This window comes from Peromyscus eremicus, chromosome 2, assembly GCF_949786415.1.
Source record: "Peromyscus eremicus chromosome 2, PerEre_H2_v1, whole genome shotgun sequence".
In the NCBI taxonomy this organism is placed as follows: domain Eukaryota; kingdom Metazoa; phylum Chordata; class Mammalia; order Rodentia; family Cricetidae; genus Peromyscus; species Peromyscus eremicus.
The window spans coordinates 46661482-46681689 of record NC_081417.1 but is presented as its reverse complement, the minus strand read 5'-3'; the positions used below and the strand labels follow the sequence as shown (position 1 = coordinate 46681689).

Sequence of the window (20208 nt, the reverse complement as noted above, 5' to 3'; positions counted from 1 at the left end):
ATAAAAACACAATCAACAACTGCCAGGACAACACAGCTGAAGCACAAGAAAACAGTCTTAAAAACAACTTTCTAAGGATGATGTGGGGGTCCTAAAAAAGGGAATAAATCTGTTAAAGAAAGAGAAGAAAAAATAAGCAAAAAACTGGAAGAAATTAATAAATACCTTTTTAAAAAGCCAAGAAAAGGAAAACAAACAACTGAAGGAAATAAATAAAACTGTTCAAAACCTGAAAATGGAATAGAAGCAACAAAGAAAACTCAAACTGAGGGAATACTGAAGATAGAAAATCTAGGTTAAGCAAACAGGAACTACAGATGCAAAAAAGCATCACCAATAGAATACAAGAGATGGAAGATTATATCTCGGGTGTTGAAGATACAATAGAAGAAATAGATACATCAGTCAAAGAAAATGCTAAATCTACAAAATTCCTGACATAAAACATCCAGGAAATCTGGGACACTATGAGAAGACCAAATCAGAAAATAATAGGAATAGAAGGAGAAGAATCTCAGTTCAAAGGACAAGAAAATATTTTTAATAAAATCATAGAAGAAAATTTTCCTAACCTAAAGAAGAATATGCCTATAAAGGTACAAGAAGCTTACAGAACACCAAATAGATTGGAATGGAAACTAAAGTCCCCAAGAAACACGATAATCAAAACAACATACAGAACAAAGAACAAATATTAAAAGCTTCAAGGGAAGAGGGCCAAGTAATATATAAAGGTAGACCATTAGAATTATACCCAACTTCTCAACACAGACTCTAAAATCCAGAAGATCCTGGACTTATATCATGCAGACTCTAAGAGACCACAGATGCCAGCCCAGACAAATATACTCTGCAAAACTTTCAATCACCATAGATGGAGAAAAGAAGATATTCCATGATAAAATCAAATTTAAATATCTATCCACAAATCCAGGCATACAGAAGGTATTAGAAGAAAAACTCCCAATGCAATGAATGGGTTTAACTACACCGATGAAAACACAGGAAATAATATCACATCAGGAAAACCAAAAAGGAAGAACATACACACTACCACCAGCACCTACAACAACAACAAAATAACAGGAGCTAATAATCACTGGTCATTGATAGCTCTCAATTTCAATACACTCAATTCCTCAACTAAACAAAAAAAAAAAGCACAACTAACAGAATAAAGGAATGTGCTGATACAAGAAACACACCTCAATATTAAAGAGACATTACCTCAGAGTAAACAGTTGGCAAAAGATTTTCTAAGCAAATGAACCTAAGAAACAAGCTGATTTGGCATTTTGAGCTTAGAAAAATAGTATATGTTTGTAGTTTTGTAAATATTACAAATACAAATCCACATAGTATTTATCACTTACAAAAAAGAAAGTAGTAATGTCATAGATCTAGACCATCTGGAAGATGCCACCTTAACCACATAGTCAAAGTTAACCTGTAATCATAGACTGATACCATGTACCTCTCATATGATGCAGTGAAAGAGTAAGAATGTTTCCAGAACAGTCAGTACTGTTACACAGAAAAACCCTATCTCAAAAAACAAAACAAAACAAAAAAAAGAATGTTTCTGTGGCTTTCTTGCCCCAAATGTGTGAGGTCATCATGAAGAAGACACCAGTCCTATATCAGTTACTTCAAAACATCAAGGTTATGCATAGTAAAATTTGAGAAACTGGTATAAGAGACGCTGAAGCAATATAGTAACTAAAGGCAACTTAGGATTGTTTCATAATGGTATCAGGGAAACATTGAGTAGGGGTTGTTGTGTAATATAGAAGAGAGAAACACAAATGGAAAATAAGGAAGCATGATATCTGACAGACTTCCTCTAGTTAGAATAGGAGAGGAGTAAAACAGAAAAAAATAGCACAAGTTTTCAAGTTTTAATGAAAACTGATTGACTTAAGAAACCCAAGGAACCTACTTAGTGTAACTAAAGACAAAAGCAGTGAAGTCACAGAGTTCAAAGACAAAGAGATTAAACAAGTAACAGAAAAATATTGAGTGAAATTAGGGGATGGATGTGACATTAGTAGAGTGCTTGTATTCACAAAACCTTGTATTTAATCCCTAGCATCACACATATAGAAAAGAGACTAATTGATAGATAGCTTACTTCTCAGCAGTAGAGGAAGCCATTGGAAGTACTGTCTCTGCTGTAGTAAAACAACAAAATACTCATGGGCTTAAAAAATCTCACCCCTAATAAAATTTACCTGAAGATTAGAGGACAAACCAAGCCACTACATTAAACATAGATGCCAGGGAGTGATAGCACACACCTTTAATCCTAGCATTCAGGAGGCAGAGGTTTGTCTGGATCTTTTTGAGTTCAAAGCCACCTTGGACTACATGAGATTGACTCAGTGTAGGAGAGAAACAGAGTCAGACAGTGGTGGCACACACCTTTAATCCCAGCACTTGAGATCTCATGCCTTTGCTTGGGAAGTACATAACTTTAATCTCAGGAAGTGATGGCTGGGCAGAGAAAGGTATATAAGGTGTGAGGAGACAGGAATTAGAAGGCTTTTAGGGGAGACTGCAAATGTTCCCTGAGACAGAGACCGCCAGCACATGATTGGACTAAGAAGTGAGTCTTTGCCTACGTGGGACCCAGGGGCACAACCCTGCGCCCCTACACCACCACCCACTGCAGTCCCAGTTTCAGGCCAGTCAGGCAGGCAGACCTCCTGCAGACAGGTCAGACTACCACCATCCCCCATCAGACCCTGTAACCCAAGCCCCACCTCCCCCAAATCCCACCCACCCTCCGAGACTGCAACTGTTCCCTGAGACAGAGATAGCCAGCACCTGAATGGACTAAGAGGTGAGTGTTTATCCTCAAACCTGAACACCACAGCCCCTAGGCTTTGGGCCCAGGAGCACAACTCTGTGCCCCTACACCACTACCCATTGCAGTCCCAGTTTCAGGCCAATCGGCAGGCAAACCTCCTCCTGCAGACAGGTCAGACTACCACCATCCCCAGACCTTGTAACCAACAAGCCCCACCCCTCCAAAACCAACCGCATGCCAAGATTACAACTACTCCCTGAGACAGGGCCACAAGGGCCAATTGGACTAAGAGCTTCTCCCTGAGACAAACAGTCCATCAGCACCAACTAGACCAAGAGCTCCCACTGGACCAAGAGTATCGATCAGACCGAGAGAATCTCCCTCAGACACAGACACCACTTGCACCAAATGGAGAAAGAGATAGGTAGATGCCAGTGCAAAAATACAGTCGACAACAAAAAACCCACCATGACTCCATCAGAACCTACATCAGCAAGACCTGAACATCGAAGAAACAGAAGAAACCGACCTTAAAAATGACCTTAAGAAGATGATATAGATCTTTAAAGAGGAAATGAAAAATTCCCTTAAAGAATTAGAGGAAAAGTCAAACAAAAAATGAGAAGCAATCAGTAAATCTGTTGAAAACCAAGAAAAAGCAATTAAACAAGTGAGGGAAACAGTTCAAGATTTTAAAACTGAAATGGAGTCAATAAAGAAGGCACAAACTGAGGTAATGCTGGAAGTGGAGAATTTGAGTAAACGAAAAGGAACTACAGATGCAAGCATAACCAACAGAATGCAAGAGATAGAAGAGCAGATCTCTGGTGTTGAAGATATGGTAGAGGAAATAGATTCATCAAAGAAAACACTAAAGCCAATAAAGTCATGACCCAAAATGTCCAGGAAATCTGGGACACCATGAAAAGACCAAACCTAAGAATAATAGGGATAGAAGAAGGAGAAGAATACCAACTCAATGGCACAGAAAATATATTCAATAAAATCATAGAAGAAAACTTTCCCAACCTAAAGAAAATGCCAATAAAAATACAAGAAGGTTACAGAACACCAAATAGACTGGATCCAAAAAAAAAAAAAAAACACCCCTCGCCACATAATAATCAAACCACTAAACATACAGAATAAAGAAAAAATATTAAGAGCTGCAAAGGGAAAAGGCCAAGTTAAGTTACATATAAAGGCAGACCCATAAGAATAACACCTGACTTCTCAATGGAGACTCTAAAAGCCAGAAGGTCCTGGACAGATGTTATGCAGACACTAAGAGACCATGGATGCCAACCCAGACTATTATACCCAGCAAAACTCTCAATCAAAATAGACGGAGTAAACAAAATATTCCATGATAAAACCAGATTTAAACAGTATCTCTCTACAAACCCAGCCCTACAGAAAGCACTTGAAGGAAAAATCCAACCTAAGGAAGTTAGATACACCCATGAAAACATAGGCAAGAGATAGATAGTCCCACACCAACAAATACAAAAGAAGGGAAACATACAATACTACCACCAAAAAATAACTGGAATTAATAATCACTGGTCATTAATATCCCTTAATGTCAATGGACTCAATTTACCTATAAAAAGACATAGGCTAACAAAATGGATATAAAAACAGAATCCATCCTTCTGCTGCATACAAGAAACACACCTCAACTTCAAAGACAGACACTACCTCAGAATAAAAGGCTAGGAAAAGACTTTCCAATCAAATGGAATTAAGACGCAAGCGGGTGTAGCTATCCTAATATCTAATAAAATAGACTTCAAACTAAAATCAACTGAAAGAGATCAGGAAGGACATTACATATTTATCAAAGGGAAAATCCGACAAGATGAAGTTTCAATTCTGAATATTTATGCCCCAAATACAAGGGCACCTATATTCGTAAAAGAAACATTACTAAAGCTTAAATCACACATCAAACCTCATACACTAGTAGTGGGAGACTTCAACACCGCACTCTCACCAATGGACAGGTCTGCCAGACAGAAACTTAACAGAGAAATGAGGGAACTAACAGACATTATGACTCAAATGGACTTAATAGATATCTACAGAACATTCCACCCTAACACAAAAGAACATATCTTCTTTTCAGCACCCCATGGAACCTTCTCCAAAATTGACCACTTGCTTGGTCACAAAGCAAATCTCAACAGATACGAAAAAATTCAAATAACCTCCTGTATCTTATCGGACCACCATGGCTTAAAGTTAGATTTCAACAACAACAAAAAATTACAGAAAGCCTATAGTCTCGTGGAAAATGAATAATGCCCAATTGAATCACCAATGGGTCAAGGAAGAAATAAAGAAATTAAAGGTTTCCTAGAATTCAATGGACACTATGAAAGCAGTGCTAAGAGGAAAATTCATAGCTCTAAAAGCCCACATAAAGAAGTTGGAGAAATCTCACACTAGTGACTTAACAGCACAACTGAAAGCTCTAGAACAAGAAGCAAACTCACCCAGGAGAAACAGACCCCAGGAAATAATCAAATTGAGGGCTGAAATCAATAAAATAGAAACAAAGAGAACAATACAAAGAATCAACAAAACAAAGAGTTGGTTCTTTGAGAAAATCAACAAGATAGACAAGCCCTTATCCAAATTAACCAAAAAGCAGAGAGAGAGCATCCAAATGAGCAAAATCAGAAATGAAAAGGGAGACATAACAATGAGGAAATCCAGAGAATCATCAGATCATACTTCAAAAACCTGTACTCCACAAAACTGGAAAATCTGAAAGAAATGCATGATTTTCTGGATAGGTACCACATACCAAAGTTAAATCGAGACCAGATAAACTATTTAAATAGACCAATAACCCTTAAGGAAATAGAAACGGTCATTAAAAGTCTCCCAACCAAAAAAAGCCCAGGACCAGATGGTTTCAGTGTAGAATTCTACCAGATTTTCAAAGAAGAGCTAATACTAAATTCCTTTTATGAGGCTACAGTCACCCTGATACCCAAACCACACAAAGATGCAACAAAGAAAGAGAATTACAGACCAATTTCCCTCGTGAACATTGATGCAAACATACTCAATAAAATACTGGCTAACTGAAACCAGGAACACATCAAAAAAATTATCCACCATGACCAAGTAGGCTTCATCCCAGGGATGCAAGGATGGTTCAACATATGAAAATCAGTCAATGTAATACACCATATAAACAAACTGAAAGAAAAAACAAAACAAAACACATGATCATCTCATTGGATGCTGAAAAAGCCTTTGACAAAATCCAACACCCCTTTATGATAAAGGTTCTAGAGAGATCAGGAATACAAGGAAGATACCTAAACACAATAAAGGCAATTTACAGCAAGCCGACAGCCAACATCAAGTTAAATGGAGAGAAACTCAAAGTGATTCCACTAATATCAGGAACAAGACAAGGCTGTCCGCTCTCCCCATACTTATTCAACACAGTTCTTGAAGTTCTAGCTAGAGGAATAAGACAACAAAAGGTGATCAAGGGGATACAAATTGGAAAGGAAGAAGTCAAACTTTCCCTGTTTGCAGACAATATGATAGTATATATTAGTGACCCAAAAATTTTACCAGGAACTCCTACAGCTGATAAACACCTTCAGTAAGATGGCAGGATACAAGATTAACTCAAAAAAAACAGTAGCCCTCCTATATACAAATGATAAATGGGCTGAGAAAAAAAATCAGAGAAACATCACCCTTTACAATAGCCACAAATAATATAAAATACCTTGGGGTAACTCTAAGCAAGTGAAAGACCTATATGATAAAAAAAACTTTAAGTCTCTTAAGAAAGAAATCGAAGGTATCAGAAAACGGAAAGATCTCCCATGATCATGGATAGGTAGAATTAACATAGTAAAAATGGCAATCTTACCAAAAGCAATCTACAGATTCAATGCAATCCCCATCAAATCCCCACACAATTCTTCACAGACTTGGAAAGAACAATACTTAACTTTAGATGGAAAACAAAAAACCTAGGATAGTTAAAAGAATCCTGTATAATAAAGCAACTTCTGGAGGCATCATGATCCCTGACCTCAAGCTCTACTATAGAGCTATAGTAATAAAAACAGCTTGGTACTGGCATAAAAACCAACACGTAAACCAATGGAAACCAATTGAAGACCCTGAATTAATTCACACACCTATGAACATATGATTTTTGACAAAGAGGCCAAAACTGTACCATGGGAAAAAAAAAAAACATCTTCAGCAAATAGTGCTGGCATAACCGGATGTCAACATGTAGAAGGCTGCAAATAGATCGATACCTGTCACCATGCACAAAACTCAAGTCCAAGTGGATCAAAGACCTCAACATAAATCCAGTTACACTGAACTTGATAGAAGAGAAAGTAGGAAGTAGTCTGGAACTCATTGGCACAAGAAACCACTTCCTAAATATAACACCAGTAGCACAGACACTGAGAGTGACAATTAATAAATGGGACCTCCTGAAACTGAGAAGCTTTTGTAGAGCAAAGGACACGGTCAATAAGACAAAACGACAGCCTACAGAATGGGAAAAGATCTTCACCACCCCACATCTGACAGAGGGCTGATATCCAAAATATATAAAGAGCTCAAAAAACTAGACTTCAAAATACTGAACAATCCAATTAAAAAATGGGCTACAGAGCTGAACAGAGAATTCTCAACAGAAGAATCTCAAATGGCTGAAAGACATTTAAAGAATTGTTCAACATCCTTAGTCATCAGGGAAATGCAAATCAAAACAACTCTGAGATACCTCCTACACCTGTCATAACAGCTAAGACCAAAACACTGAAGACAGCTTATGTTGGTGATGATGTGGAGCAAGGGAAACACTCCTCCACTGTTGGTGGGAATGCAAACTTGTATAGCCACTCTGGAAATCAGTATGGTGATTTTTCAGAAAATTGGGAGTAAGTCATCCTCAAGACCCAGCTATACCACTCTTGGGCATATACCCAAGGAATGCTCAATCTTACCACAAGGACACATGCTCAACTATGTTCATATCAGCACTATTCGTAATAGCAAGAACCTGGAAACAACCTAGATACCCCTCAACTGAAGAATGGATAAAGAAAGCGTGGCACATATACACAATGGAATACTACTCAGCAGTAAAAAACAATGATATCAAGAAATTTGCAGTCAAATGGATGGAACTAGAAAATATCACCCTGAGTGAGGTAACCCAGACCTAGAAAGACAAACATAGTATGTACTCACTCATAAGCGGATGCCAGATGTAAGGGAAGGAATGGCCAGACTGCAACTCACAGCTCCAGAGAGGCTAGCTAACAGGGAAAGACCCTAGGAGGGACACAGGGAAAAACCCTAGGAGCGACACATGGATGACCCAGCAAAGGCGAAGTGGATGAGATCTACATGAGCGGACTGGGTGTGTGTGTGTGGGGGGGGGTGTGTGACAGAGGGCGAGGAGTGGGGAATGAGAACATAGGGAAATGGGAGGGTCGAGCAGGAACAGGGACAGAGTGGGAGGGCAGGGAGGGAGATACCATGACTAATGAGGACATCATGGGAAAAGGAAGAGGCAGAGTGCAGGGGAGGCTCTCAGGAACCCACAAGGATGACACTACCTTGGACTGCTGGCAGTGGTCCAGAGGGTGCCTGGACTGGTCTACTCTGGTGACAGGTCTAGCGAATACCCTAACTATCATCATAGAGCCTTTGTCCAGTGACTGATGGAGGCAGATGCAGAGATCCACGGCCAGGTGCCAGGCTGAGCTCCAGGAATCCAATCGATGAGAGAGAGGAGGGATTCTGCAGGCGGGGAACGTGAATATCATGAGGGGAAGAAGTGCAGAGATGACCGGTCACACTAGGCCCATTAACTCTAGACGAGGGTTTGTGAAGCCCCCACAGAACTGGACTAGGCCCTCTAGATATGGAAGATGGTTGTTTGGCTCGAACTGTTTGGAGATCACCCAGGCAGAGGGATTGGGATCTGTCCCTGGTGCATGGACAGACTTTTGGGAATCCGGTGCCTATGGTGTGACACCTTGCGCAGCCTTGGTGCAGTGGGAAGGGGCTTGGACTTGCCTAGGCTCTGTGTGCGGGACTCTGTTGACTCCCCATGGGAGACCTTGATTTGAGTGATGTGGGGATGTAGTGTGGCTTGGGAGGGAGGGCTGGGAGACGGGAGGAGGGAGGAGGTGGGATCTGCGGGGGTTATGTAGAGTGAGTAGAAAAAAAAAAAAAAAAAGAAGAAGGCTTTTTTGCTGAGGAACTCCCTTTGGCTAGAAAGCCTTTTCAGGCCGAGTAGTTGGTGAGGTAAGAGATGGTGGCTATGGCTTGTTCCTTTGTCTTTCTGATCTTTCAGCATTACCCCAATATATGGCTCCAGGATTTTTATTAAGACCTATACTTTTCCTAAGTGCCTCTCTAACATTTATGCTTAGAGCAAAACAAAACAAACTACTAGACACCTCTTAATATATCCTGCACATCCTTCTCCAGGAGTTAACCCAGTGAATACACCTAATCCTTCCTCTCCACAATGTCCCAGATCTTGGGTTCTACATTCAGTGACCCACTGTAATCTAGCCACCCTGCCTGCACCATAACCTCCCCAAGTCTTCCACCAAGATCTACCCTGAGTGCATCCTTGTACCCAGGCCCCTTCAATGTCACATTCCAACCTCTCCACTGAGCCAGAATCCTACACACCATTCTCCAAGGTCTAGCCAGGTTAAGTCTACCTGATTTCGCCTTCCTCCCACTCACTGTAATGTCCAGATTTACACCCCCAAACTCCAGGCCTGGACCAGGACTGGTTCCTGAAAACCATCCTAGTCTCCTATGTCCATTTGACTACACTCACCTAAGCCATAGCCACCTCTAGATTCAACCCAACCCACACATCCTCATTTCTCTCCTAACCTCCTCTGTCCCTATCACACACAGAATAGTTGGACCATAACCTGTAAGCCACTCTAATAAATCCATCCCACTCTAATACAGAGATTCGGCTTATCAGTTCTGTAACTCTAGAGAATCTTGATTATACAGTATCTGACAAAACCAACAAAAAACCCAACACTAGGCATGAAAAGCCCTCGTTTGAGTTGTTGGTCAGGGTTGCCCATGACTCCTAGAATATTTAGGCTTTTGTTACTGCCCTAGGTAGCAAGAGGGAAGGTACATCCCTACTGAAGACACCATGAACTTGAGACACAGGAGCCAGATGACCCAAGTTCCATCTGATCTGGGAGCCTCCTCCCTGAGGACTAGCTTTCATGGTACCAGAAGGTTCCATGCAAGTTTCCAACAGAGGGAAGCAACCAACAGTTCCACCAGCTATGACAGCTATCAACTACAACAACCAACAGGTGATTGTGGTGATATTTTGCTTGTGCACCCCAATAAAGCTTATCTGAAGATCAGAGGAAAAAGCCAGCCACTATATTAAACATAAAAGTCAGGCAGTGGCAGTACACGCCATTCAGGAGGCAGAGATCTATCCAGATCTCTGTGAGTTCAAGGCCACACTGGGAATAGAGCCAGGCATGGTGGCACACGCCTTTAATCCCAGCACTAGTTAACCATAGAGGTCTGGAGGTCTGTACAGACAGATAGGAAGTGGGCATGGCAGAGTAGCTGGGTAGAGAGAGGAAGCAGATGGCAGAACAGAAAGGCATATAGGCATGGGTATACAGGAAGTAGGTCTCTTTTCAGAAGCTGAGGAGTTGGTGAGGTGAGGTTGGCTGTGGCTTGTCCTATTCCTCTGATCTCTCAGTTTTTCACCCCAATATCTGGCTCTGGGTTTTTTATTAATAACTCTGTTTAGTAATTCGTCTTACAGGTGATGATAACCATAAAAGTGTAGTGGCAAACATACCTTGGCAGTAACCAACAGCTCTCTAATTGGACTTATAAGACCCACTCAAGAAGGAAATCACATCTGGTACTGTAAACCTAGCCAACTTCCCTGGGCTAGTGTAGTCATGAATCTTAAGAAGAAACTACAACTGCCACTTTACTAAACCAGCATAATACCCAACTTTATTATTAAAAGCTGTCCTTATACCCATAGGTACATGTAGTTCTCACCTCTCCTCAAAGAAACTCATCCTTCCATCAAATGGAGACCATAACAAAAAAACACAACTGACCAAACTGCAAAGTGGTAGAGCACAGTCCCCTCTGATAACATATACAACAAACTAACGCACCTAGGATCAGGGATCATTTCAAAAGTGGATGATGGTGATGATAAGAGTCAGAGAAACAGGAATCTTGCTGTGTCGGAGTTGTCACCGACATGGCTGCTAAACACAAAATGAACAAGGCTGACACCAAGAGACATGCTAACGTGGAAGGCGGAAAGCTCAGAAGGCTTCAACACTACAGAAAGAATTACAGGCAACTAAGGAATGGTCAGAGGGAAAACAGCCTTCCCCAGAGAAAATCACCAATACACACAAACGGACATGTAAATAAAGAAAAAGAGACTGTGACTCTGAATACGACCCAAGGGGGTAGGAAGTAGATGAGAGGGTCTGGAGGAAGGAAGTGATTAAATTGTAATTAAAATAAAAAAAAAAACAACCCTTAACTCCAACTCTGCTTCATATTGACTCATCCTGAAACACTTTTCTGAGGTGAAGTCAGGAATTCCCACTTCACTTCAGGAGAGTTCTCTGAAAAGAACTGCAGGCTGCAGAGGATCTGTCTGTCTCCCGCCCCACTGCTGGTGACACTTCTACATCAGCACCCAGCAATTTGTGGTTTTAATTCACCAAGGCCAACGGCTTCTTGTCATTTAAATATTTCTTTGTATATACCAACACACAGGCACACACACCCTTTTCTCTGCTCTCCTACATAAAAGGTGGTGTAGTAGAATCCTTTGCACTTTGCTCATTTCATTTCACAATGTATTGGGGAAATCATACTACTTCAAGAAGCCTCATTCTACTACACACACACACACACACTATATATATATATATATTCATTTTATGTGTTAACTTGACCAGATGGTAGGTTATGTTATACTGGATACACATTTTAAATATACATTTAAAATTTCCTGAAGTAACATATAAACTAGTAGGGTGAGTAAAGCAGTATGCCCTCCTAATGTGGGTAGGTGGGGCCCTCCAATTCAGACACGTCATTAAAAGTAAAAAGCTGCCCGCCCTGTGGATCAAGAAAGAAAGTCTTCTTCAAGTTGATGCAGCCATTTTTCCCTCCCTTCAGACTTGGAATGAGACTAGATTTGCTTTCAGGCCTTTCGACTCAGACTATAACTTGTGTGTAGTCAGTTCTCCTAGGTCTCCAGTTTGCCATCTATACATCCTAGGATAGTTTCTATAACCATATTAGTCAATCTCTTATAACAAACTTCCTTATGTATTCTATTGGTGCATGTTCATTGGAAGATACAGGCTAATATAGCAGAATATACTACTTTGCAAACAATACTGTGTGTGATTTGAGTAGTCATTCTCCTACATACAGAAATCCAATATATGAACTTGTTACAACAACTAAATATCAATTTTCCAACTTACTTCTGCAACAGACCATTTACTTCTGTGGTCTAGAAGATGAATAAGCAGAACCCATAATTCTTTAACACAGGAGCATGAGTAGTGATTAATCATTAATGCTTCTGAAGGCCTAACCTACAAAAAAAAAAAAACACAGCTATTTACATGTTACATAACTAATTGCTACAAAGAGTTAAAATGTTTTCTCAACTTAAGAAAGTGTCATTTCACTAACTCTTTAAAAAAATTCCCTTTACAACCAAAGTACGTGATAACCCTTATTTTTAGCTTAAAAAAAAAAAAAAAAAAAAAAAAAAGAATTTTCAAGCATGGGTTGAGCAGTACACATTTAAGATTTTGTTAGAAATAAGCTCTGTGAGGACTACTAAAATAAGCACAGCAATGTAACAGCAAATAAAGTGAAAGAGATATTGGCGCAAAAGCATTTTCTAATATAACATTCTTTACACAATACCTGTTTTGAGTATAGGGTTGAATGAACCTCAGTCAGTTCCACCTTTAATACATATATACAATCATATATAATATATATATATATATACATATAGAGAGATTCCTGACAGAAATTTAGAAATAAATTTGCATGTTATAAGAAAACATAAACATGCTTCAAACGATAGATAGGCAGGAATAAGGAGTTCTAGTACACAACTGTACAGAGTAAGTATATATAGAACAAATTATTCTCAATGTTTTTACCATACTGACAGATTTGATAAATATTTAACCTGATTTAAGCATTATATAATGTATATGCTTATCAAAACATGTTACCTCATTAAAATGTCCTAACTTTATATTTTAATGTACCACTTTAAAAATTAACTTGTAAGATGAATTCTAGCCTATTATAAACATTTATATCAAACATATATATATAAGCACATATATTTGTAAATATCTTATCAAATGTAAACATTTACATTCTCATCTCATTTAACTCCCAGATAATAGTAACCAAATACAAAGCAAGGAACTTTAACATGGAAACCATTTCAAATCGTTATATATTGAACTACATGTATTAAAGGATTGTTGTCATTAAAACATTAATAATTCTTAGAGCATTACCTTGTCATATCTGTTGAGTGCCAGGCTTATTAAGTCACAGAAAAGATTTTCACAATGTTCTTCAAATAGGCTGACATTGGTTAAATTGTCACCTGCCTGACTGATAAACTGACGACCATAAACAACTTGTTCTGCAAAATAAAATAAATTCTGCTGTAAAACTTCAGATTTTATTAATTCTCACAAGAAAATGATTTTACCTCTTAAAATTTGTCTAAAGTAAAACACAATTTAAAATAAGTCAGGTAACTGCTTATGGGTCCACCTAAGAAATCTTTTCCAATTCTATATTGTTTAATTAAGTTCTCTTGTATGAGGCCATCTTTGAAAAGTTTACTGCTCTATCATTTTAAAATAAAAGTCCTCACCTACACCTCTTAAGAATAAAGCAGTTAAAACATTAGTCTTTTTTTTTTTTTTTTTTTTTTTCGAGACAGGGTTTCTCTGTGTAGCTTTGCGCCTTTTCCTGGAACTCACTTGGTAGCCCAGGCTGGCCTCGAACTCACAGAGATCCGCCTGGCTCTGCCTCCCAAGTGCTGGGATTAAAGGCGTGCGCCACCACCGCCCGGCAAAACATTAGTCTTTTAACAGATGCTAGCATGCTCACCACTTGTAATTATTTTGTGGCATAAAACAGAGCAAAGCAAGGTAATAACCGAAGAACCAAAACTTGTACCTACATCAGTGAGTCCACTTGAATATTGTCCTAAACATATGAAATATAGTCATTACAAATCTGTGAATGACTTTTGTTTATCTATGTGTCTATGTACATGCCTTTAATGCCAACACTCCAAAGATAGAGGCAGATGAACCTCTTTCAGTACCAGAACAGCAGGACAGCCTGGTCAACATACTAAGGTCTAGGTCAGCAGGGTTAAATAGTGAGTGAAACTGTCTCCGACCCTCTCAAAAAAAGACCAAACAAAACACAACAACAAAAAATAAATACACAACATTCGAAATATAAGATTACTAGCCATATATACAAACCCCTAAAAGTTAGAAAATTTGTAAAAGAAAATTAAAATTATGTAAAGATATGGAAGTTAACTGATAACCAGAAAACTCCTGAAGAAAAAGACACATTCAGTATTGCTTTCCATGTATCAGCAATACATAAGTTTGTTACTGGCAAGAGTCTGAAGAAAAGGCACATAATCTAAACTTAACATCAAAACTTCAATATCCCATTCTATGTCTAAGAAAATATTTTATAGACTGTATGGACAGGTTAACGGTATATGCTTATGTGTCTTATGGGAAACATTTATTTATAATAGTAAAAAAAAAATCCAGAAACTATTGTTAAAAAGAGACATGGCTAAATACACAGCCTCAGAAAAACTGAACCATATGTACTTTCCCCAACAGATATCTAAAAAGGTGCTAAATGGGAGCTGGGGAGGTATCTTAGCAGGTAGAATGCTACTGCATCACTACAAAAGCCCTATTTTGATTGCCAGCACCCAGGCCAAAGTTGGGTATGGCAGCAAGGGCCTCTAATTCAGTGCTAGGGAAGGAAGATCCTAAGGGCTTGTTGGGCCGTCAGATGAGCCAAAATGGCAAGTCCATTTTCAGTTAGTAAGAGACTCTTGTCTCAGCCAGGTAGTGGTTACCCCAACTTTTAATCCCAGCACTACAGAGGCAGAGGCAGGTGAATCTCTTCAAGGCCAGCCTGCTCTACAGAGTGAATTCCAGGACAGCTAGGGCTGTTACACAGAGAAACTCTGTCTCGAAAAACCAAAATGAGAGACCTCGACTAAAAAAAATAAGGTAGAAATTTCTGATGTCGACCTCTGGTCACTATAGATGCTACAAGTGTGAACAGACTGTTGACATATGTAAACACATGTCAGACACACACACACACACACACACATACACATACACACACACACACACCCTGCTAAATGAAAAACCACAATGAAAAGTACAACCATACCATTTGTAGTTATAAACAAAAATGAATATATGTATACCAACAGATCAAAGACTGAAAAATAAACTGACCAAGCTATTTCCACTTATCTGGGGGGGGAGGGGGCATGAACAATGAACACTCTGGGTGAAATAGAGCGATAAACATTTCCTACCTACTTTTTAAAAAAAGTACTTACAACTGTTTATTTCCTTTTGAAGAGGGTCTCTCTTCATAGTTCAGGCTGACCCAGAATTCATCTACAATCCATGCTGACCTTAGGATCCTCTCACCTCAGCCTCCTAAGAGCTAGGTTTATAGACTATATGCCAGCATACTCAGATGGCTAATTTCATTTTTAAAAGCAATGAAAATTAGAATTTTTTAAAAGAATTAAGACAGAAACCCATAAACTTACTCAATTTTTCACCTAGTATGTGAAGTATTTCCAGCACCAGCCAATGGGTATCCAAGTAGAGATGTAATAAATGCCATGATGGTGGGAAGAGCTGTGAATGACATTTTTAGTAGTAAAAATTCATACTTTACTAGATATTTGTACTACATCACAAAACTCCTCCATGCACAAATATAGAACCAAGTAACTACCAATTAACTATCTAAAGGCTCAGAAAAATTTTGTCGTGATTAGAGAATTCTTTCACTGATGATCCTTGAAAGGATACATTTTTATTTGCTGATTTAATACAGATGTACTAATGAAAGAGCTAAATGGACTGGGACAGTACACACCCCTTTTAACAAACCACTGATTCTACTTAGCTACAAGGCTATAAAGGAATCTAAGATACAATTTTCGCTTTAGAAATTAGCTAAGAAATATTCTTTAATGCAGGGAGTGCATAGGAAACATAAAATATAAAAAAAGAGAACTTCAGATTAGCATGCCAACTATATGATCATCCTCATTAAGAAATGAAGTTGACAAAGATGAAGAATTTTCTCTTTCAATTCATGACTGAGCACTCAAACTCAATTCTACCAAACTCAAGTCAAAATTTTAGCTCTATGATGGTACTGGTTTCCACTACTCAACACTGAGTATCACTGTAAAACAATATAGTGACATTAACAAGTTCCACTGAAATACACAGAAAAAATGATGAAGGGTTTTCTCTATCAGATATACAAACACAAAAATACTAGACTAGCTTGGCAGTGGTGGCGCACACCTTTAATCCCAGCACTCAGGAGGCAGAGGCAGGAGGATCTTTGTGAGTTCGAGGCCAGCCTGGGCTATAGAAAGAGTTCCAGGAAAGGCGCAAAACTACATAGAGAAACCCTGTCTCAAAAAAAAAAAAAAAAAAACTAGACTAATAACACAGTGGCACAGGGAGAGATAACAAGCAGCAGGAACAGGGAAGAAATAAACATGACATTTCAAATCAATGAGGAAAATGTAATCCATTAAAGAGTCATCACATCCATTTACAGAAACTAGTATCAGATTTCTTATCTCCCTATATATTTTTTAATCATTATGTATATGGGTGTATTGTCTGCATGTATGTATATGCACCATACACACGTCTAGTGAACGTGGAGACCAAAACAGTGCAATGAGATTCCCTAGAACTGGAGTTACAGATGCCTGTGAGCATCATGTGGTTGCTGGGAATCAAACCTAGAATTCTGGAAGAGCAGCCCATGCTCTTAACCTCTGAGGTACCTCTTTAGCATCCACCCCCTACATATAGTAAAAGAGATAAATTATAGCCATAAATGTAAACATCAAAATATTTTTAACAGCACAAATATAACATTAAAAAAATATATAAACACACACACAATTAGATATACAATATCTAATAAGTAACATCTCTAATGTAAATTATTACGATAGATGCTCAACTGGAAATAGTAGCTAAAATAATGCTTTTCATATGTAAGACTGATATACTGTATATAAAAAAATATATAAAATCTTAAGTTTTTAAATGAATATTTTATTACAGAGTAGTATTTTGGTATATATTTTGTATTTTAATGTTTAGTCTTCTAGACTTCAGATAAAATATTGTTTCAAGTCACCCAAATCAAAATTTCCACAAAATCTCAGATAAACACCCTTGTGCACAAAGGCCTCTTTCTGTTGACAGACAAGTTATGTATGTTTATTTTCTTATGCATTTGATGAATAAATAAAATACAACCACTCCAATTTACAGAAAGCAGAATGGAAATTACCCTCCAAAACTACCCATGTACCTTTATCGTGACAGAATTTAAAAAGCAATAATTGACTTGCTTTCTATAACACATTAACCTATGACTATTTTAGAACTTATTATTACATATTGATCTGATAAAATTTTTTATTGTTGAAGTTCACCGAAATATAAATTTTGACAAGTATCATGTTACTAAAAATTTATTGATATTAGTAAAGCCAAATATAATAGAAGGGGTTAAAAGTTCTGAAATTCCCATAAATTACTATAATTTGTCATTTACCTATGCTCTAGCTTTCATATACAGAATTTGTTTTTCACCTATAAGCTAAAATGTGCTATTATAACATTAAAAAAAAAATCAAACTTCAGAGTGTTTATCACTAGTAGAAAAAAAGAGGCATAGTTAAAACAACCAATCACATTCCAACAAAGTCTTAGAGATTGGAATACATAAATGTGGGTTTCAAAATGCCAAATTTTCCTTTGAAGTCTTCAGGACTGAACCCAGCACTGTCTGTACATGTGATAAATACTCTACCATTTAGCTGTGATATGATGTAAAAGTGTATAATTCCATATGATGATTTTCCGTATGATTTTTCTTTGCAGATAAGGGTATAGTTGGTAGTGTGCTGTGTCAGCATACATCACAATTTCCAGCACTCCCTGAACTGGACATGATAGTCTGGGTGTGTAATCCCAACACTTGGAAAAAAGGCAGAAGGACCAAAAGTCCAAGATCATACTGAGGCCAGCCTCAGATTCCTATAACAGTATTTAAAAAAAAAAAAAGCCTTTTCTTAAATTTTACTATAACATATAAATGACATGGCATTTGACCAAACCTTTATTGATGAGAATGACAGAAATTTCAAAGAGGTTAAAGAAGTTCATTTTTATTTGAAATTTCTAAGCATTTACACTTCCAAATAGAGAACAGCTATTGTTTCACGGTAGGTTTTAAGCACTTTAGGCAAACCAATCATTTAATTCTTCCCACAATCGTAAGTTAAATAAGTTGCATAAATGGAGAAACTAAGGTGAGACACATTTATATATATTAAAAAATACATAATTAACAAGACAGGAGATAAGGGTTTCATTTCATCCCATGCTTGTACCAATTCCTATTCTTGAATAATACTCTTTTTCTTGGGGGAAAAAAATGTTGGATAATTTAAAAAACAAACTAATCAAACCTTAATCTGGTTTTGATTTACAAATGTTCCTAGAGTAACACTGGGAAGTTCAGCTAGATGTCCAATATACAGAAGTAATCCACGAAGTTCATCAACCAACATCGAAGGAAGCTGAGCTTCCAAGGCCTCATAGGGATGGACAGGGAGATTGTGGCTCTCAGCATCTTGTACTTTCAAGAACCTAAAAAGGCATTAGATAGAATAAATATACAAGAGTTTGTGTGAATATACCCACAGATATCTGTGCAGTAAGAAAAACACTCATCTGTTATCCTACCTGAAGATGAAAACTTTAATGTAGTGGAGAAATGTTACACATTGCCGCCTAATACCTTCTGCTTTGGAGTGTAAGGTGGCTATCTTCCCTGAAAAGGAAAGACACTATCAGTGATAGCTTTAACAACTGTCAGTAACCAAATGCTTTTACAGGGTTGTCTTAATATCTAACCTATTAAGTCTTACTAAGTTTACAACAAATATAACTTGAAAACCACTTTCTCTAGTCTCTCATATCACACAGAACCCACAATAGGAGTTCACATATGCTTTACCTTCTTATAATCTATTTGCAAAATCTGCTTAAAATGCAAATTCTTCAAGATTTCATTTTTCTTTTAATTATGTGTCTGTGTATGGGTATGTGTAGGTGCCCAGGGAGACCATCAGATGCCCCTAATGCTGGAGTGACAGGTAGTTGTGAGCTGCCTGACATGGGTGAATGTTGGAAACGAAACTCAGTTCCTCTGCAAGAGTAGTTCATGCTTAAGGGCCCTTTCTCTAGCCCTTTGAATTATTTCTTGTTGCTCTCAAGTCAAAGTGCATAAAGGTCATCAACTATATATATCTATATCTATCTATAAAAACTCCTTATAATGGTTTATAAGGCCCAAATAACCTTTGAATACTTCTCCTAAACTCATCTCCCACCTTTTTCACTCAATTTCTTTAACATTATATACATTGCTGCTATATGCAAAACACTGATAATCGTTATAATACATGAGACAAAAACTAAACAAAGGCAGAGAAAACAGGATAAGAATTATAGGCAAAAATTTCTATTCCATATTTAACATAAAACTTGTTTGAATTCAAATGAGCAAAATGGCTACTACTTTAGCAAAATTGCAAATGGAAATAAATGTAAGATTACACTAAGAGCTACATATTAAAACTGCTCTTTATGTCACTAATAAATAAAATTTTTTTGATCCTTGATATATATATATATTTATTTGGTCTGTCCCTCCAAAACTTACACTGTAATTTAATTCCACTGTGGTGGTATTAGGAATTGGAGGTAGAGTTGGTTAGGGCTTGAAGAACTGACCAGTCACTAAGAAGGATGAATGACATCTCAAAATCACAGACCACATTATTTACTAGTGGTCTGCTGCAACAAGACTTTACTACTCGTGCTGTCTCTTTTGCAGGTGCCTATGAGGCC

General features: G+C 37.8%; 1 protein-coding gene across 2 annotated transcripts in view; it reads right to left on the bottom strand.

The window, feature by feature from the left end:
- Mms22l (MMS22 like, DNA repair protein) overlaps positions 1–20208 on the bottom strand; it is a 124980-nt gene that overhangs the window by 98692 nt on the left and 6080 nt on the right. For both annotated transcript variants that reach the window (XM_059254061.1, XM_059254062.1), the window contains exons 5-9: positions 19039–19126; positions 18762–18942; positions 15786–15876; positions 13447–13577; positions 12376–12489 (exon numbers count right to left, since the gene is read on the bottom strand). In XM_059254061.1, the coding sequence (XP_059110044.1) occupies positions 12376–12489; positions 13447–13577; positions 15786–15876; positions 18762–18942; positions 19039–19126 (605 nt within the window). The remainder of the gene's footprint in view (positions 1–12375; positions 12490–13446; positions 13578–15785; positions 15877–18761; positions 18943–19038; positions 19127–20208) is intronic.